The following is a 21,181-nucleotide window of genomic DNA, read 5'->3' as shown; positions in this document are numbered from 1 at the left end:
ATTTTCTTCCATTATTAATTTGATGAGATATTTTAAAGGTCCTGTGCAGGCAAAGGGCATATAAATTCCTACAGTCTTTCTGCAAATCGATAAGATAGCAGATATCAAAGCCTTAAAGATAAAAAAAAATAATAAAATAAAGAGCTTTAAAAGCATGTATGCTCATCAATCCCTTCTTGCACGGTAATAGAATTTTTAGCTGGGCTACTCGGAGTAAAGATGATATTCCCAGCTTTCCCTGCAGCTGAGAATGACCACGTGAGTAAGTTCCGGCCAATGGGATGAGAGCAAAAGGGATGTGGCGCCCTCCAGGCTGAGCTGTGAAGGGAAACAAGTGAGGTCTCTCGCTTCCCTCCTTTTTCTTTGTCCTACTGTCTAGAATTTAGATCACTTGGACAAGAGCATCATCTAGGGATGCCAAAGCCTCCAGATAGAAAGAGCCCGGGTCCTTGATATCATGGAACTAAAACCACTGTCCCAGCTCTGACTTTATCCCGGATTTAAACACATGTATGTTAATTAAATCCCAGCATGTCACATAAGTGGCCAAAAATATCCCAACGAATGCAGCAGAATCCCTATCTTTGGAGATTTATCCTCAGTCAATAATTTAGGGTGTTTGTAAAGATGTAAGCAACAGCAAAAGCTATCACAGACCTTATGTGAAAGTTGCAAAGAAACTACTAGTGGCTTGGTTGAAGAAATCACACTTTATTTATAATAATTTACTGTAGCTTACAATGGAATACTATGAAGCCATTCAAAATTATTACATATAAGAATATTTATTGATGCAGAAAAACATCTATTTTTTTAACTGCACGTGTAAGATGAGAAAACGAGCCCCTGTAAACAATCTCAGCTTTTCTCTCTCCACCTGCAAAGAATTCTGAGTCCTGCAGCTTTATCTCCCTCCCTCATTCTTGTGCAAGGACCCGTCTTGCCAGATGAGCTTTCTTAGGCTTCTGTCTTGAGAACTGAGAGGAAAGAACAAGGGGGAGAAAGATATAGGCGCATTGGCTAGGGCTAGGAGGATATTTTCTGAAGGGTTTTGAGAAAGGAGAAGTGAGCTGTTGCATGTAGGGCAGTGGGTGGGAGAAGAAAAGGGGATTTTGAAAATTATGCCTGTGGACCATATGCCTCTTCAAGGTGTTTGGGCTTAAATGACTTCAGGCTGCTATGAAATGTTGGCATTGAACCATGGGGTCTCCTATGGCGGACATAGAAATGGGTCCTGAAGATACATATCAAACACTCAGGGTTTTTTCTTTTTTGTTTTTTTGGGTTTTAGCCAGCTTTTCCTCTGGGTAGGTAAAAATCTACCTTCTGCTTTTCAGTTTTCTGCTAGCACTTCTCCATTTGTAATTAAAAACAAATGTTAGATGTATTTTTTTAAATGGTTTCTGAGCCTCGCTAATAGAAGCGGAAACATAAATTCATCCTGTCCTTTTCCCTTAGCACAGGGAGAGGGGAGGGGAGGGGAGGAGGTTCCCACCTCCACTTCTCAGCAACACACATCCCTATCTGCTAGAACCTTCCACATGCCTTCTTCTGCATGCTCTGAGCCAGTTAGAGTCAGGCCAGGTGGGGCATGTCCACAGTTTCCCAACCACCCAGTGGTGGAGAGGATGAGGGAGCTTGGTAGCAGTCTGCTGCCTTGTTTCTGGGATGATGGGACCATAGACACCCATCTGGGCATCCACAGCAGGCCCTCTCACTACCTTACCAAACCCTCACCCTACCCAACAGACCGCCTGCTCCCATTCCTGGTTTTTATTTTGGTAGGATGGAAACGCAGCTGGTTGGAATCCTGGTCACCATGACTCTCTCTAGAAAAGAAATGAACTCTACCTGTGGAATTCGTGATCTATACCTGTGGCATATACCTGAAGCTTGAAAATGACAGCTTCACAGAACATTCTGGTGCCCCTTTCTCCCCACTTCAGGGAGGATCTATGAGAGGCAATGGGGGAGGTCCCAGGTTCTGGTAATCCCACCATAGGAAGGAAAGAGAGAATTGTGTTTTGTTAGTCTACATCAGTGAGAGTTGATCAAATCTCTTGCTTGAATATTTTTAGCTATTCCTATCCCCAGGGAGATGTCCTGAAGTCTTCTGGGCAGCTAGAGAGATACAATATAAGGAGTATGGCAGGAACGCTTGGGCACCATTGGTGGGAAAGCAAATTGGTACAGCCACTGTGGAAAACATTAAAAAATTAAATTTTTAATTTAATTAAAATTTAAAAATTTTAAATAGAAAAAATTAAAAATAGAAATATCATATGCAGGGGCGCCTGGGTGGCTCAGTGGATTAAGCCGCTGCCTTCGGCTCAGGTCATGATCTCAGGGTCCTGGGATCGAGCCCCACATCGGGCTCTCTGCTCCGCAGGGAGCCTGCTTCCTCCTCTCTCTCTGCCTACTTGTGATCTCTCTCTCTGTCAAATAAATAAATAAAATCTTTAAAAAAAAAAAAAAAAAAGAAATATCATATGCAAAAATTAAAAAATTAAAAATAGAAATATCATATGCACTACTGGGTATTTACCCAAAGAAATACTAATTCAAAAAGATATACGCACCCCTATGTTTATTGCAGCATTGTTTGCATTTGCCAAGGTATGGAAGCAACCCGCGTGTCCATCAACAGATGAATAGATAAAGATGGGATTTATACACATCACACACATGTAAAGGAATCTAAAAAAAGCCACAAAAAAGAATGAGATCTTGCCATTTATGACACCATGGGTGGACCTAGAGGGGATTATGCTAAGTAAAATAAGTCAGCAGAGAAAGACAAATCCCTTCCAATGGCACTTACATGTGAAATATTAAAAAAACAACAACACAACAAATGAATAAACAAAGAGTAGAATTAGACCCATAAATACAGAGAACAAACCAATGGTTTCCAGAGGGGAGGTCAGTGGGGGATGGAGACATGAGTGGAGGGGAGTGGGAGGTACAGACTTACAGTTACGGAGTGAATAAGTCATGGGAATGGAAGACAGAGCACAGGGGACACAGGGAATACTGTGTACAGTATTTCAAGTCTCCTTGGCCTAGGCAATACAGAGGCAGGTATTTCAAGTCTACTGTGCTGTGTACAGTACAATGACACCGTGACAGCACTGCATGGTGACAGATGGTGGCTACACTTGCCGGGAGCATCACACAGAGACTTGCTGAATCACTACAGTGTACACCTGAAACTAATGTTACATTGTGTGTCAACTGTACCCAGATTAAAAATTTAAAAAGAGGGTGGCAACTGAGGTCATTCCATCTATAGAGGACCCCCTTTTAACGAGCTGCATTTGCTGGAGACTTCATACTGAGCCTTTGTTCCATGACGTATGTCCCGATGACTGACCTGGAACGTACCCTACACGTACAATTGTAGCCGTGGGGGAGATGGGAGGATGAACGAGAGAATCCGTAATTCCTGTAGGAGGACTATTTCAGCAGGTCACATGGAAAGTATTAGTCAGCGGTGGGCCACTAACCTGCCCAGTCATCTGGGGGACATGGGGTATAGTTCCTGGGGAATTGATTCCCAGCTCTGCGAACGCATTTGACCTTCATGGGGCAGGTGCGGGCCAGAGGACCCATGGACCTGAATGGCACAGTTTTGATAAGGGTCTTCAGGAGTCTCTCTGGGTTTGCAATCATTCCAAGAGAGCTGGAAAACTCCCAAGATGGAGAAAGCCACCATCTTGATGGCCATCTGAGGATGTCATAGCACATATGACAACATGTGCTATGTTACTTAGAAACAGAATGGAATGCCCTTGAGGATCCATGGGTAATGAAAGTCCACGTTTCTTAGCACTGTATGTGAATGGGTCATGGGAGCAGAACACTTTTTAGGCAGGACTGCCTGTTATTTGCAGGAATCAGTGCAAAATAAAAATGAGGCCCCTTGTTTAAAAAATATTAGGAATTTCAAGACAGAAACAGGGGAGCATTAAATCAACCATGGAGTCCTTCTAAGCATGAGGTCCTTGTGTGACTCTACAGGTTGAACGCCCATGAAGCCGGCTCTATTTAAAAAATTCCCAAGAGAGTCTTTGAGATTGGCTGAAGATGGAGAGGGCCAAAGCAGGGTTGAGCTGTACAATAATTACTGATATTATTCTCTTTCCTGCTTTAATCTCTATGGTTTTACTAGATATTTCCTCATGGACTATAAAATTTGCCCATAGGCACGTTTGCTCCCCAGCTACCAATTTATTTCTCTCATTTTCTTCACAGCCAAACTTCTCAGAAGCCCAGGCTACAACAGCTATTTCTGCTTTTATTCTGATTAGACAGTCAGCGACATTTAAAAATCAAATTTTGCCCCCCGCAAATCTACCAAATCTTACCAGTAGGGCTCTCGTGTGTGAGTTAGGGGTGCTTCCAACGAGTAACAGATAATCTGGTGTTCAGCAGTATAGACCAACAGGAGTGTATTAATTTTTCTCACATTTCAGGAGGTCTAGAGACAGGCAGTTGCAGATGTTGGTTTAACAGATCAACCTCGTCAAGATCCACATGAGGCTTTCACCACATGCTTGTAGGGTTTCCCCCACTCCCACCCTGCTCAGCTCCCAGAATCGAGGCTGGAAGCGGAGAGAAGGAGTAATGCCAACCATGTCCTCAGTCCAGATGTAAAACAAACCCCCAAAGCTCAATGGCATCAAAACAACCATTTAATTATGCTCACAGATTCTGCCGCGTGGGAGCTTGTACAGAGCACCATGGGGAAAGGTGGTCGTAACCCCCACGTTTGGGGTCTTCACTGGGAAGACTGGAAGTCTCAGTTCAATCATGGGGCTGCAAACCCTGAGACACGTCCCTACTCCTAGGCTTTGTGGTTGGTGCTGTTGGTGGGAACGTCTAGACCCAGTCTATCCATGGGGTGTCCTGGTCTAGGCTGGTTTGGGCTTCCACACAGCATGGCCACTGGCTTCCAGAAGCAAGTGTATTGAAAGACGAGGTGGAGACGCATGGCATTTTTGTGATCTAACCTCACACGTCACCATGTCGCTTTCGGTGCACTCTGTTGGCTAAGACTAAAGAAACACCTCCCTCCAGGGTCAAGGGAAGAGGACATTGACTCTACCTCTTCCTGGGAGGAGTTCTACAATCACGTTGTTGCAAGAGCACCCCTGGTGGGAGATACTTTTGCGGCCAATCTTTGCAAAATGCAGTCGACCCCAAATTCTTTTATCAAGAAAGCAACACTTTCCCAGAAACCAGGCTGCAAAGTGACACTTTTATCTCATCGAACCCATCTAGGTCACATGGGTGCTTAGTGCGGAGGGAGGGTGAGGAAGGCAGCATTTGACTTTCAAGTCGCTTGGGTGGAAGCTTGGGGGAGGGGAAGGGATGGTTGTTAGGCCGGGGATCAGCAAGTCTGTCACGCTCCCACCCACGCTCCCTTCAACCACTCCCTCCTCTCTGCTCTTTGTTCTCCACACCGGCTTCTAGATAGCGCCTATAAAATTTTTACTGCATTTACTTATTTGTTTCTTTCGGCTATATTCCAAGCTCTTTCTACACAGACTGGGAATTATTCGTCTTAGCCTCTCCAGGGTCTATGCTCTGCCTGGCACAGGGAAATGTTGAATACAACCCTTATCGAAGAAATGGCAGGTAAGGTTCTAGAATTTCCTGAGTAGACTAACTACTAGACTTAGATGTTTTGGGTCCAAGATTATGAATAGTTTTAATGGAAAGACAGAAAAAAATCCATCTTGAGTATCCACGATAGCTAACTCGCCTGGCAGCTTACAGATACCAAAGGAAGGACCCAAAGGTCCAGAAGATTCTTTTCAGTAATGATAATCCTAACTCCCTTGTTTTATGCAGAGTGGTCTTACCAACACCATTGTATTTGTTTCCCATAACCAACCACTTTGAACATTCAGAAGGGCAGATATTCCCATTTGGTAAAAGTATCTTGGCTTTAAGGCCAAGTGAGTGGTTCAGGCTAATATGTGCAGGAAAGCATGGTAATCTCTTTTTAAATTAACCACACATACAGTTTAAGTCTGGAAGCCTGTGTGATGCAATGTAAGCATTTACTGCCTACTCGGAGTTGGCTCTAATTGTGGTGCAGTTTCTGAAAATAACCACGAAGTTTAAAATTACAAGTTTACATACACACATTGAGTATATATATATATATGTGTGTGTGTGTGTGTGTGTGTGTATATATATATATGTACATATATATATATATATAAATATATATGTGTGTGTGTGTGTGTATATATATATATGTACATATATATATAAATATATGTGTGTGTGTGTATGTATATAGGCATTAGGATACACATACATACATACACACATAGAAATATATATAAAACCAAGTACCATTCACCTTGAAGTTATTTGACAGGGTTATGTATGACGATATTCTAGAAAAAGAGCTGTGATTTTCCTTACACATAATTTTCTCTCCAAAGTTTGGGGAGAGTGATGTCTGTTTGCAAATTTGGTTTCACCCCACTCTTCCATGCCCGGCCTCTGGCTTTGGCAGGGGCGGAGACATGGAAGAACAGTAGTCTCTCTCAGGAAGAAGGAGCGGAACAGAACCGTCAAGGGCATTTACTCAGCAACATGTCGTCTTTGCCAGGGGACTAGGAAGCGTCCTACAGAGCAGAGCCAAGGAAAGGAACAAAAGCTACCCTGGAACATCCTAAAAAACGTTTCTGCACTTCCCTAGGAGATAACCCCTGCTCTGTGTAAAGTGGAGGAACGAGAATGATGCTTACCGGGAGGACACGTCGGGGTGAATCATGAAGGAAGTGAGCGGGTACCTAATACCAGGTGAGTCAGTATTCCCTAAGCTCTGTTTTAAGAACAGGTGCTTAAAAACCTATACGTAGAGTCATTCCTATTTCAAACAAACAACTTGGATCTTTACCATTTCAACCCAGTAATTGACGGCGAATGTGGTGACGGCTCTCTCCAGTTCTTTTACAGCATTTATCTTATGTTCCTGTGTAAGAGTATCAGTATATAAACCCTCACCGTTCCAGGACGGGGGGCTGCAGGGCTCATGGTGGAGAGGGACAAGGTTTTACTTATCTCTGTGTCTAGCAGAGGCCCCGTGCATAGCTTTGTACTTAGTAGCTTTGTAAATGTTGTTTGAATCGAATAGTTCTGGGTAGAGGCTTCTAAGGCAGATAATAGAGACTTAATTAGGTTCAATCAATATATCATAAAATTCCTGGGGAAATTCAATTATAGGTCCAGGCTATGAAGGTAAGAGCAGAGTCTAAAATGGCCGGGGTTATTATCTATCGCTTTTGGCGTTCAGAAGATCTTGACCCCCATATCCTGGTGCCTGCAGGAAGTGAAACAAGGATCTGGCTAGCAATTTGAGGGGTTTGAGGGGCAGCCTTAAAATGCTGGCGAGGCATTTTCGAGAATGCTCCATGCTTTGGGCCACTTTTTAGGAGTAGCCGTATCCAACCAAAAAAGCACATTTCCTGGAGACCAGATCCTGGGTATGGCACAAGATATAATTCCCAGTGCCCAGAAGTCAGGCACGTCACATGCAGAATATCTTTATGCCCCTGATGGACACTTATTATAATGTTGTATGACAACCATGATAAGGGTGAATGAACCTTGAACCAGCTGGCACATAAAAATTACTTTTCGTTTTCAGCAAGCCCTGGGTGGACGACAACAGCTCAGACTCCTGTCTTCTTCCTCATCTGATGCTTATGGTCCCTGACACCCGAATGGGAGGTCAAAGTTTAAGAGTGTGCCTCGCCAGAACTCAGGTTTGCTAGAACCTCCTGTTCTTGCGACATCTGGCTGGTGCAGATCAGACAGCCACCCCCTCTGTCCTGCTCTTTACCATGGCATCAACTCTTACCTCCAAGTGGCCTGCCTGCTCCAGGCATGTCATCCCCAGCCTGAACCTCTGATCTGAGCTCAGTTCCATCCAGTGATTCATTCCAAGTTGAGTTACTGAGCATCTACCGGGGGCCAGATAGTCTCTCTGGTGGTGGAGCTAGAATGAGATGTGATCTCGTCCCTTAAGGAGCTCGCAGACTCTTAGGGAGAGAGAAAGGCCCATATTCATGATATAGGGTTATTGGGGCTACAATAAATCATAGCCAGAGGGGCGCTTGGGTAGCTCAGTCGATTAAGAACCTGACTTTTGGTTGTGGCTCAGGTAGTGATTTCAGGGTCGTGAGATCGAGCCCCACATTGGGCTCCATGCTGGGTGCGGTGTCTGCTTAAGATCCTTTCTCTTCCTCTCCCTCTGCCCCTCCCCCCACCTGCATGCTCTCAGAACCAAACCAAACACAAAAACAACAACAACATTAAAAACATAACCAGAGGATTCTAGAAGCACCGGCGAGTTCAGGATGGGACCTTCCATAGGAGACAGCTTTCCTAGTGGTCATCTCCACCTACCAAAGACTCAACATTTCCTAATTTTCTCTCCAAAACTTTCATTGCAGGCCACCTGGGTGGCTCAGTTGGTTGAATAACCGACTCTTGATGTTGGCTTAGGTTATGATCAGGGTCGTGACATCAAGGCCCACATCAGGCTCCGGTGTCAGCAGGGAGTCTCCTGGAGATTTTCTCTCTCTCTGCCCCTCCCCCCACACTCGCACACTCTCTCTCAAATAAATAAATAAAATATTTTAAAAACCCTTTCATTCCTTCCTAATTTTTTGCACTTCGGTCCATAGTGCTACACCCCCTCAAGCCATCGACCCTTAGGTCTTATCAGTTCTTCCCTGCATTTCAGGTCAGAGCCTTTGTTTTCTGCGTCTGGGCATCCTAATCCGAAGCACCTGGTGTTGTCCAAGTTAGGAAACCCAAACAAGCTAACAGCTCCAGCCACCCACTCGTCTACGCCCCACCGCCTCGCCCCCGGCTTGCGGAACTAGCCTCCTAGCTAGCCGGGGCTTGCCCAGACGGGCCCCCCTGGATGTGTGCCTGGCACCTGGCTGGCTTGATCATGGGGCTTGAGGATGAAGGGGGCAGGAGACAGAAAGCGCCTCTGCAAACTTGGGAAACAGGACGCAGTGCAGGTGAGTGCGTAGGACAGAAAGAGGCGGGAGAGGCCAGGAGGGACCTAGGGGTTTCCGGGAAGGCCAGCTGGGAAGCAACAGTTACCCGCAGGACAAGATGCCCAGGTCAAGGGTAAGGTAATTGTATTAATTTGCTATGGCGGTTGTAGCACATTACCGTAATCTTGGTAGCTTACAGCCCCAGAAATGTATTCCGTCACAGTTCTGGGGACCCGGAAATCCGCAGTCGGTGTGACAGGGCCGCCCTCTCCCCAGAGGCTGGAGGGGAGAATCCGCTCTCACAGCTCCCAGGCTCCAGGGACTGCTGCTCGGCCGCTGTCCCACTGCCGTCCCCTTTCTGGGTCTTTTCACCCTCTGCTTCTCTCTCATAAAGACACCTGTGGTTGCATTTTAGGACCCATCCAGATAATCCAGGATAATCCCATGTCAAGATCCTTAATTTAGTCACATCTGCAAAGACCTTTTTTTTTTTTGCCACATACGGTAATGGCCACAGTTTCTGGAGATTAGGATGTAGATGTCTTTTTTTTTTTTTTTAGGATAGGGAAGGCATTATGAAGCCTGTTTCAGTGATAAAGTAAAGTTGAAATCACGATCCTGGTTTATACATCTGACCTTGTGGTTATTTTTGGACTAGAACTGGGTTTGGGCCATGTGGATGAGGCACATGGTATTTCTTTCCTGGGGAAACAGCATGAGCAAAGGCCCAGGGGCAGCTATGTGGATATAGGGAAGAGAACAAGGACTAGGCCCACTCCACAGGAAATGTCATGTGTATTTTGTCAGAGTGCGTGCTCAGACTGGCTACATAATTAAAGAGGGATGAACTATATAAAAGCAGGAGCTGTTGAGGGCTGCGTCCGAGAAAGGAAGAATGTTGTTGCTTCCTGCGCGGGAAATGGCACCTTGGAAGCCTTGTTGTAGGAGGACAAGTCTGCTCTCTCCTTGTAAAAGCCACTCCCTTCCTAACTGAGAAGCTTTATGTAGAAGCTTAAATTAATGCTCCAGATGCCCAAATGCCATCTCTGGAGGCCACCTCAGACCTTCCTCTCATCATGTTACTAACATGTGGAGCCTTAGACAAAACTATGAATAAAAATCTAATTTCTTCAACAGCCCACCCCGCCCTTGATGATTTGGCCTCTGAATGGCTCGTCAACATCAATTCCTATTTTTCACATTCCCCACTGGCCCCCTTTTAGGTCTTTGAAGATGTCTAACTCATTCCTGCTATTCAAAGGTTTTTGAATGTGCTCCCCCCCTCTTCCAAATGGTCTTCCCACCCTGTATGGGACTGGCCCTATCCCATCCTTCGAATCCTACCCTAAATACCATGGTTTCCAGAAGATCCCCTCTGGCCACCCTATTTAAAGTGGCTTCTCCATCCCTGGAGCAGTCAGCTTCCTCACAGCACTCATCACTATTTGTAATGGCGTGCATTTATTCTTGTACGTGTTTCCTGTCTGCCTCATAGTCTTCCGGAGGGAAAACCATGTCTTGGCCGTCATGCACTCAGCAAGTGTTGTTTTAGCACTTGCAATGTGTCAGGGCCCGTCCCAGCTGCTGGGAGACAGCAGTGAAGGAAAAGGCACCTCCGCTATCAGAGGGCTCCTGTTCCAGTGGGAGGGAGGCAATAACCATACATGTAAATATATAACGTACCAGGTGGTGATGAGGGCCAGAAAGAAAAATCTAGCAAGAATTAGGGGATACAAAGTTCTCGTGCAGGGAACTGCTTTTAACATTTTTTAAAAAAGATTTTTGTTTATTTATTAGATAGAGAAGTAAGCAGGGGAAAGGGCATGAGGGAGGGAGAGGACGGGAGAATCTTAAGCAGACTCCACACTGAGCACGGAGACCCACACGGGCTCGATATCATGACCCTGAGATCACGACCTGAGCAGAAACCAAACGCTGGAAGGTTAACCAACTGAGTCACCCAAGTGCCCCCAGAATACTGCTTTGACGTCTGAGCAGAGAGAGACCTGAAGGGAATAAGGGATTGAGCCATGCAGCTATCTGGGAAAAGCGTTTTCTGCATAGAAACAAGAGCAAATTCAAAGGCTCTGAAACAGGTGTAGTTTGGCCCATGTGCTCAAGGAAAGCAAGGAGGCCAGAGTGGCTGCTGGGAGACAGCAAGGGGAGAGCGTGGTAGGCCTGCTAGAGGCAGCAAACACTTTGGATTTTGCTTGGAGAGACATGGAAGTTGTTGCCGGATTCTGAGCAGTGGGATGATAGGCTGCAACTTACATTTTTTAGCAGCTGCTCTGGCTCTTTACCTGAGAATAGACTACAGGGGAAGGCGAGAATAGCAGCAGCGAGACCCACAGGAAACTCGTGAAAATCCCCCATATACAGGGGCGCCTGGGTGGCTCAGTGGGTTAAAGCCTCTGCCTTCGGCTCAGGTCATGATCTCAGGGTCTTGGGATCAAGCCCCGCATCGGGCTCTCCACTCCGCGGGGAGCCTGCTTCCTCCTCTCTCTCTGCCTGCCTCTCTGCCTAGTTGTGATTTCTCTCTGTCAAATAAATACAATATTAAAAAAAAATCCCCCATATACAATGGCAGTGGCTTGACCCAAGGGAGTAGAGGTTGGGTTGGTTTAGGGTCAGAATGTGGGCATATTTTGAAGCCGAGCTGGTAGGACTTGCTGACAGCTTAGAAGTGGGATGTGAGAGGAAGAGGAATCAAGAATGATTCAATTTCTTTCTTTTTTTTAACCGGAAGGATGCGTTCTCAGTATTCCAAGTCATAGCAGATTTTGGTCGAGAGACCAGAACTTCGCTTTGGATATGTGACATTCGAGATGCCTAGGAGACATCCAAGCGGAAATGTTGAAGAGAGAGAGAGGGATTTATGAGTCTGGGATGTGCGCGAGAGGTTGGGACCAGGCCAGGTCACAAAGATGAGGTGTTCTCGGCGCACAGCCATTGGAACAGAGCAATAACATGGGGACTTTGTGACAGTTCAAAACATGAGGACTGAAGACTGAGGAAATGCCTGTATTCAAAGATCAGGGCCAAGAGGAGCTAGGTGAGAGGATGAAGGACTGGACAGTCAGATGGGAAGAAGAAAGATAAAGTCATGCCCAGGGGCCACATGAAGCTAGTGGTTCAAGAAGGAAGGAGCCGTGGGCTCATCGAATATGCTAGACAGAACCACACATCTGTTTTAGCTCTGCTCTTCCGTGATGGGCGTGTCGCAGATGCTACGTGAACGTGCCAAGAGATGAGATGAGGCTTGTGTCCTTATTAATCTAATGAAGGACTAACTTTCTAGTTTCAGAGGTGGAGATGGAGAAGGTTTTTTCATCTAGATGAGAGTTTCTGAACCTGGAGATCTGAGCTCACTAAGAGAAGCACAAGATACTTTCACGGAGACCCAAACCCTCCACAGTGCCAGCTGGTGAAAAAACAAGGAGTTAAGAGTCTCTGTCTCTCAGGGAGGGCGCCTGGGTGGCTCAGTCGGTGAAGCTTCTGCCTTCAGCTCAGGTCATGATCCCAGGGTCCCGGGATCGAGCCTTGTGCCGGGCTCTCTTCTCAACAGAGTCTGCTTTTCCCTCTCCCTCCGCCCCTCTCCCCTGCTCGTGCTCTCTCTCTTTCAAATAAATCAATAAAGTCTTTAAAAAAAATAAAGAGCCTATTTCTCAACATAGAGAGGAACCATAAAGTGGTGATGAGGAAAGGACTAGGAGAGCGTCTCAACTGCCGAAGTGAGGATCAGTGTCTGAAGGGAAGAGGGACAGCTCTTCCTTGACAGATCCAACAAGGGGTGAAGGGAATGTTCATGATTTCACCCTCCCTCTCACCACAGACGCTGACGCCTCCGTGACAGCCAGAGGTCAGATTCCCGCCCAACTGACAAACCATAGCGGGGGTGGCCAGTCCCTCAGGAGCTGGGACCCCTTGAACAAAACTGACTCATCAATTTGGCCTAAAACAGTGCTGTCCCATAGGACTCTAATGTGAGCCATGTACAGATCTAAAAGGCTTAGCAGTCCCATCAAGAAGTAAAAGAGAAAAAGTGGAATTAATGTTAATAATAATATATCTTATTTAAGCCAACATATCCCAAGTATGATCATTCCAACAGGTGATCAACGCACAAAATATGGAAGAGACATTTTGCATTCTTTTCCCTTTTTGTCACAGTCTTTCAAAATTGCTGTCTATTGTACACAGGCAGAACATCTCCACTGGAACCGGCCCTGTCTCCAGGGCTCGGCAGCCCAGTGCAGCTAGGGGTTACCATCCGTCGCCCAGCAGTGGTCAGACACATAAGCCAGCCACGCACGTACATTTCCAATGCACTGTGGGTGCTTCAGTTCGAAGCTGCTTTAGCAGACTTATGTCCATGCTTATAGGTATTACCTTCTTCAGGGGAAGGTTGGAAACCAAAGGAAGAAGATCCCGGGGGTTGGGGCCCCAGGGAGGGGAAACTGTGCACACAGTGTCCCTCTCTATACCTTTATTTCTATTTTTTTTTAAGGATGTTATTTATTTATTTGAGAGAGAGAGAGTGAGAGAGAGCATGAGAGGGGAGAAGGTCAGAGGGAGGAGCAGACTCCCCATGGAGCTGGGAGTCTGATGCAGGTCTAGATCCCGGGATTCCAGGATCATGACCTGAGCCAAAGGCAGTCGCTGAACCAACTGAGCCACCCAGGCACCCTCTCCGTACCTTTCTAAGACCATCTTCCCCATATCTAGATGCCTGCAGTTCCCTAGACGCTAGGACCCTCGGATCCACAAAACAGAACTGGATGTCTCAACTAGCGCCCGTGAAACCCCAGGGTCAGCAGAAAGAAGAGAACAAACACTGTGTGAGTTCATACCTGAGGCTTCATAGTCCTACATATGCTCCCTCTCCCTCCCTCACGCTGGCTGCGCCGTGTCTGGGGAAGGTGAGTCCTTTGGGGGAGTTGCAGGCTCTCTGCAGACGGAGGGCTGGACACGTGAGTTATGAGTGAGGGACCCAGTGTGTTCCTTGTCCTGCAGCACTTACATTTAAACAGTGATGTTGGGGCGCCTGGGTGGCTCAGTGGATTAAGCCGCTGCCTTCGGCTCAGGTCATGATCTCAGGGTCCTGGGATCGAGCCCCGCATCAGGCTCTCTGCTCCACAGGGAGCCTGCTTCCTCCTCTCTCTCTGCCTGCCTCTCTGCCTGCTTGTGATCTCTCCGTCAAATAAATAAATAAAATCTTTAAAAAAAAACAAACAAAACAGTGATGTTTGGGGAGAAGGATGTTTAATTCAAAGAAATTGATGTATAATGGTGGAATTTTAGGTACCACGGATTCTCAGTCTAAGGAGAGAGGGTATTTTTTGGAGAGTGTCTACCGGTTCTCAGTGTCATGAGCTGCTGAGTTACCTAATCCCACGTTCCTTCCTTCCTTTCTGCAAAGGATGGCTGGACCTTGGCCCATAGGCTCAGTGTTCCTTGAGCTGGAAATGAGGGCCGGGAAGTTGGCACCTCACAGCTGGTCCTTCCCTGAATCTGAACACCTGTTTTTAGAAATCGAGCCCCTGGTTTTTCCATGGTTTTTCCATGGGACCAAGGCCACCGCTCGTCCCTGCCCGTGTCAGCACCACCCAGGTTTCAACCTGCGGGCTGAGCGCCATCCGTTTTCCCCGTGGTAATCTGGGCCAGCCTGGCCATGTATTAAGACTCCCCCGTTTGCCTCCCTCCCTATAGGTGTGGTTGGGATTTAGTCTTAATGGTAGTAAAGTTCTGTTTATGAGGCATCTATAATGGTGGTGGGCACGGAGGGAGCTTGGTGCCTCATACACATTACATCACCTAATTTTCGTGCAACTGTTCTAAGTACACGTTGTTATCCTCACCTTTAAGATGAGGCAACCACAACTCAGAGATATTAATTAACTGACGATCTCACAGCCAGCACATGGTAGACTCAAGATTGAAACCCTAATTCTTCTGAGTCCAGAGCATAAACCAAATCCCACCAGCCCATGGTCTTGCTGTCCAGGCTGATATTTGGTAGGGCTGGGGTCAATCCAACACATTCTAGTTTTCCTTCTCATCTCACGTGGGTGCGCCTTGTCTCTGTGGCTGGGCTTCTGTCCTGGATCCTGACTTTTACTCCTGGGACTGAAGCTCACCCTGACCCCAGTGGACTTTGGGGAGACCCCTGCCTCCTGCCCCAGGGCTCGGCTACCTCCTGTCCCCGCCGGCCGCCCCTGTTCCCTCCAGCTGCTAGATGGAGTCTTGTGAACCGTGTACAACCCTCCTGCTTGACTACATTCACGATCTCGACCTGGAGATGGTTGTGGCCATGTACTATCCTCTCCTCTTTAAACGGCTCAAGCACACGCATGTCAATCCATGATGGGCCTGCTAGAGGTGGGAACCCCCATCGGGGCCCGCACTTTGTACTGAAATTGCTATGAGAAGTGTCCTGTGTTCCCTGACCCTCCACTCTTCGCCCCTTTTGCCTCATTTTATGATCTCCCCTTGGGCTCTTTAACTCAAAATGTGGTCTCAGTCCAACCCCTGTTTTCTGACCTAGCGTTGGATTTGCTATCTAAGATTTCACATCATTCCCAGGCTCTGCCTTCAACGTCACCTCCCGAAAATGCTATTGGGAAAGCTGTGCCGGGCCCTGCGACCTACCAGAACGTGTGGGATTTTGCCCCAGTGCATTTTGCCTGGCTTCTACCCATCGGAGGAGGCAGGGATCGGGCTCCGGCTGGCAGATTTGAACACTGGCACCGACCCATGTCAGACCCTAGTTTGTGGTTTGGACAGCTGGCTCCTCTCCTTGGGGCCATGCCCAAAACCAAATGAATCCCTCTTGCTTGGTCGCTGCCAATTTTCAGCTCATTCTTCCAGTGTTCACCTACCGCTGAGATCCTTGCATGTCCCATAGACAAATCAGCCCAAAACATAGCATCCACTTACCCCCGACTTTCAGAAAGCCCCCGCCTAAACTCCTGAGCTCTGTTCTCACTTTTGGACTCTGGGGCCACACTGCTAGAGACTGCGTGGGTTTGCCAACACCCAACGCCTGGCTCTTCCCTGCCACGCTGCCCTCCCTGCTTTCGGTCCGTCCACATAGGGACCTCGCCAACACCCACTGCCTGTGTGGACAGCTGCCGAACGCCTCCTCCAGACACCCACCCAGACCCAGCCCCTGCCTCCCCAACACTCACCACCCTATAACCCCCATGGCTCCAGTCATGGGTTCCACGGGCTCGTCTGTCTGGTGTGTCTGGTCCTGCCCATTCCTCATCTGGCCTCTCTCCTTGGCTCCGATGTTTAAAATCCAATTGCCATGAAGGCACTGCCTGCCTGCTGCCCGGATTATGTGGGACCTGCCTGGGGCTCTTCTCATTCATCTTGCAGCAGCCCCCCTGCCCCCCACACTGGCTTGTATTGATTTCAAGAGGCTTCATACGTGTACATCATCTCCTCAATTAGGTTTTGAGCTCCTTTAGGTTAATAACTGTGTCTTATCCTGAACTAATGTAATAGATATCGAGCCCTTCTTGTGTCTTTAGCCCTGCGCTGGCTCCTAGAGTGGGGGTGAGTGGGTAAAGGGGAGCGGGAGTGCAGATCATAATTCCCAAAGTAGCCTTATACCTGGAATACGCCTGTGAAACGAAATTTGTCCTTGACGCTTGTATCTGGTATCAGCACGAGATTGCAGAATTTGCCCCTGACCTTGACCTTGTATCTTGACCTTGGCCTTGTACGTTCTAGGATACCCCTATCCCCTTGGTATATGTTTGGTAGCCGGCACTTACCTTTGATTTAAACCCTATGTCCTTGCAGCTCGGTCGCTTCATGGCTGCAGGGGAGAACCTGTGTCTGGCAGAGAGATCCATTGGTTTGTGAAGCCGCGAGACCGTGAGGTTCTTGCTCTGTGCCGGGGTATTAATGTGTAAGAGCTGCCTGTTCCAGAATTTCTCCAGAGGCTAGCAAGAGTGCTGAACCAGTCGTCATTTTGGTCTTGCCGGTCTGACAGGATTGGGAAGGTCCGAGAGCCTTAAGACCGACTTCTCTTTCTTACCTTATGGGCTCCTGCCAGCACGCGGTGGGCTGTTCATTGCCTAGAGCTGGAAAACTGTTTGCATGTACAACTGTAAATTTATTCATCCTTTGAATTTATGTAAGGTGTTTGTACACAACTTTCAATTCCTTAAGAGATGACAACAAATTTTGATTTGCTCCTGTCATGTGAGAACATTAGGCCCGGCAACGTGTCACTGGGTGAGGGAAATAAAGTGCTTCAGCGGGGGTGGGGGGGGGGAGAAAAGGGGCTTTATATATAGAGGTCATGTGATTGATCGTTCAAACTGGGAGACTTTCGAGAATGAAAGGGATCCTAAGAATAATTAGTGACGGTAACTGGTCTCCAGCAAGTGCAACCAGGACTATCATGAGAAACTGGGAATTTTGTCACACTTCTTACACATGGTCTTGTGTGGCTTTTGCAGGCTCAGCACACTGAGCTGTCTTATATGCAAGGTCTGGTGAGAGGCAGTGCCCGGCTCCTGACTCCCAGCCCTTGTTGTCTCTCTTGCCTTTCATTTGAATCTTTGTCCTTTAGAAATCTGTAATCTAGTAACCAACGCACAAGAATCAGGGGGGAAAAAAAACCAGACAATGTATGTCAGTCAACGGCCAAGTAACTGATACAGGCAAGCACTTTTCAATGGTGTTCTAGAATACCCCAGTGTTTCTCAGGCTGTCCACAGAGGGATGACAGGGCGACCAGATCCCCACTTCTACCTACCAGAGTCCCTCCGCTTAGACTTGCTTTCCATACTGGCTTCTGTTGGATTTTTGTGCTCAATAAGTTTTACGACCTTCGAAAGCAAGGAATCTCTTGGTAGATAATAAATAGAATGAAAATCCGAGGAGGGAGACTCTTTCTGTATCCGTAGGCTTTTAGAAGCCAGGGCACTTAACTCAGAGCTAAAATCATGGGTGTAATTTAGCTACTTCTAATGTTCTCCCAACCACATCCAACTCGATATTGTGACCCAAGTTGTTGCTTAATAGATACTAGTTGACTTTTTTGGCCCTCCCGTATACACAAACACATTTTGTGGTTTTAAAAAAAAAAGTGCTATGATCATAGCTAACCAACATGACCTCATACTTTTTTCTTTGATTCCTGCTTCCTGAATCATTCCACATCCTCACTCTTCCTACATGACTCCTAACACACACGCAACAATGATACACACACAATAATGATCGTTGGAGGATCTTTCTCTAGTAGCAGGGTCTATTTCGCCCACCGTGATGGAGTCCGGCTGACTTGATTCCCGGTGGCAGTGATGGCCGCTGATGGGTGTGTTGTGGTGCTGCTTGAACACAGACAGGTGGGCGGGGCGTGGGGATTGGTTATGGGTCTGATGGCAGCTGACTCCCACCCACGGAACACCATGGGCTTGTCCCCATTCACATAGGAAATGGACTTGCTAATGAGCCCCTTCCATGCTGGGAGCACCAGCAAGCTGACCTGCAGAGATGTGCAGGGCTCTGTTATACCTGCAGCGGAGTGAGCCTGCAGGGAACTAGGGAGGCTCCGAGTCAAGACGGGCTGGGGACAGCTGCTAGTAATCCCAGCTGCCTTGATGGATATAAAGAAGTGCAGACGGACCACAGGGTTCTCCTGCGCCAGACAGAGAAGGAGATGGAAGAGAAACTGGTTTAGGTCACGTCCAAGTCCTTCTGGCTTCTAGGGTCATGGTGGTGTCAAAGGACGTCTAATAAACTTCAGCTCTAGCACAGTTTTTAGTGAGATCTGTGTGTGCGGTGTGCCTTAACCCCGGAGCTTCACATTACAACACTTGCAGAAATTGTTAAGTTCAATTTCATCCCATCTACAAAGGTTTTCTATTTAAGAAAAGGTAACCGATGCAGTTCTTGAATCTTCAAAGATCCACCACTCTGTCCCTCTGGGGCCCTGGAGGAGGTTGGAGGAACTCTGCCTCCCTCCTCTTCGTAAAGAGAGGCAATCAATGCTCTCCTTTCTTGCAGGAGCATAAAGCTCTACCACATGCCGACCGGAGAACCGGACTGCCTGTACTCATTCAAATTATAAATGGACACCTGGTGACTTGCCACTTGGTGCCTGGTATATTATGCCAATGTACATAAAATAAGCAGAACGCTTGACAGAGTTCAAGTTATCGCCCATCATTAGTGACAAATTGCCTTGAATTCTCTCTTGCACCCACAGGGGCAAACAATAGCCTTACTTATTTATATTTTAAGATTTTATTTTTAAGCAATCTCTACACCCAGTGCCAGGCTAGAACTTACAACCCCCAGATCAAGACTTGTATGCTCCACCGACTGAACCAGCCGCGTGTCCTTAGCCCTATTTATTTATATTATCATGTAATGCATTATTTGTTCCAGGGGTACAGGTCTGTGAATCATCAGTCTTACGCCGTTCACAGCACTCACCATAGCACACACCCTCCCCAGTGTCCATCCCCCAGTAGCCTTATTTATTTTTAAACATACCTTCAAATAGTTGTTATTCCTTGAGTATAACAAACACTTTATATACCTCACCTTATTTTTAGCTTCAACTGGATGCTAGGAAGTAGGGATCATGCACCATTTTATAGGAAATAGAGTGACTCTCAAGGCATCAGGGCTGAACTCTGAATCCACATCTCTGTGAAGCCCAGTGACCAATGCCCTCTACCTCCTGCTAAAGGCTTCACCAAACATTAACTCTTTAGTCTCAGGACTTGGTTTTCAGAATACTTTTTTTGGTTCGGGAGAGAGCACCTAGGAGACCCTGCATCCTAAAAGGTAATTAACGCTAAATAGATGCCTCCCCTCGAAAAAAATGAAACACGATGGGATCGAGAGGGAGACAAACCCTAAGAGACTCAATCTCTGGAAACAAACTGAGGGTTGCTGGGGGGAGGGGTGTGGGAGGGATGGGGTGGTTGGCTGATGGACACTGGGGAGGGCATGTGCGATGGTGAGAGCTGTGAACTGTGTAAGCCTGATGATTCACAGACCGGTACCCCTGAAGCAAATAATACATTATATGTTAATTTTTTTAAAAAAAGGAAATAAATGCTTCCCCTCTTGGAAGTTGTGATATGATTCAAGAACAGATGACATGACCAGGAAGAGTCTGGTGTTTAGTGCAAGCCATACAAGTTGTTGTGAACATTTTATTATTGCCCACCAAAAGCATAACTAAATCCCAATGATTCAGTTTTTCTCTTGCCTCACCGTGACAAGGCATTGCAAAGACATTTCATTACAACCCCTAAGGGAAGTTACACTCCTGGGAAATGAATAGTTATGTAACACTGGCTAAAAAAAAATAAATAAATAAAAAAATTCACCAAACTTAGATTTACATCAGGGTAGGGCACATATGCCTCCTGGAAATCAGTGCTGAACAGCATCAAACCTGCACCCTGGGCACCCATCAACCTTTGTATTTTGATTTTGCAATATTTTGTGCTCCACTTATCAACTTAACTGCGTTTCAATGTTATGTCACAAGAATCCTGGCTCATGTCTTTTAGCGAGTAAAATAAATGCATCCATGAGCCTCAGGAACACAAATGGGAAATCAATTTATACAGAAAGCCAACAAAGGATTAGAACAAAAAAAATTCTGGTGTCAGGAAGAGAACCGACATCTGGTACAAAAATGAGAACAGGAGTTTAAGGAAGATACAAAGAGCAATAGCTTGTGGAACAAAGGTTAATAACCAAACTGGGTGGGTCTCAGCTTCTATAAATACGAGTAGGTAAAATTCTGAGCTGACTGAGAATTGACATTGGACTTGATTCCCAGCGCCCTCTTTGATGTGTGAGACTTTGAGAAACCCAATTATTCTGTGCCTTAATTTCTTTATCTGTAAAATGGAGTCATTGACTGCCTACTCAACTCCCCTTGTGGTTATAAAGTTTACCAAGATAAGGGTTACAACATCCTCTGAGGAAATGTACTGCACAGATATGAAATACTTCTGTTATTAGAAGCAATGCTATATTTCACTTTCAATTTCCTCTGACTAGAGTGTGCGAAAGTCATATTCTAAGACAAATCATCAGGCATTCTTTGGATCTCCCTATCCCAGTAATTAATTCCACATCCTCTTTGTCAG

General features: G+C 46.6%; 1 protein-coding gene and 1 long non-coding RNA gene across 6 annotated transcripts in view; one reads left to right on the top strand and one right to left on the bottom strand.

Moving 5' to 3' along the window:
- Nucleotides 1-713: 713 nt before the first annotated feature.
- Nucleotides 714-19,693, bottom strand: LOC123942622. 2 transcript variants are annotated; one of them, XR_006818440.1, is made up of 5 exons: nt 19,611-19,693; nt 16,820-17,139; nt 2,580-2,697; nt 1,887-2,196; nt 714-977 (listed from the first exon to the last, which is right to left on the bottom strand). It is a non-coding gene; the product is annotated as an uncharacterized LOC123942622 (long non-coding RNA). The 2 variants fall into 2 exon arrangements; XR_006818441.1 differs by having other exon boundaries at nt 1,887-1,984.
- Nucleotides 5,498-21,181, top strand: part of MBOAT1 (membrane bound O-acyltransferase domain containing 1) — a 250,232-nt gene continuing 234,548 nt past the window's right edge. For 2 of the 4 annotated variants that reach the window (XM_046006675.1, XM_046006673.1), the window contains exons 1-3: nt 5,516-5,640; nt 6,632-6,825; nt 7,673-7,790. In XM_046006675.1, the coding sequence (XP_045862631.1) occupies nt 7,725-7,790 (66 nt within the window). In that variant the 5' untranslated portion in view covers nt 5,516-5,640; nt 6,632-6,825; nt 7,673-7,724. Of the gene's footprint in view, nt 5,641-6,631; nt 6,826-7,672; nt 7,791-21,181 lie in introns of all 4 variants that reach the window. The other 2 variants (XM_046006674.1, XM_046006677.1) reach the window with 2 other exon arrangements.

This window comes from Meles meles, chromosome 5 (assembly GCF_922984935.1).
Source record: "Meles meles chromosome 5, mMelMel3.1 paternal haplotype, whole genome shotgun sequence".
Classification (NCBI taxonomy): Eukaryota; Metazoa; Chordata; class Mammalia; order Carnivora; family Mustelidae; genus Meles; species Meles meles.
This window is presented reverse-complemented; position numbering and strand designations above follow the sequence as displayed.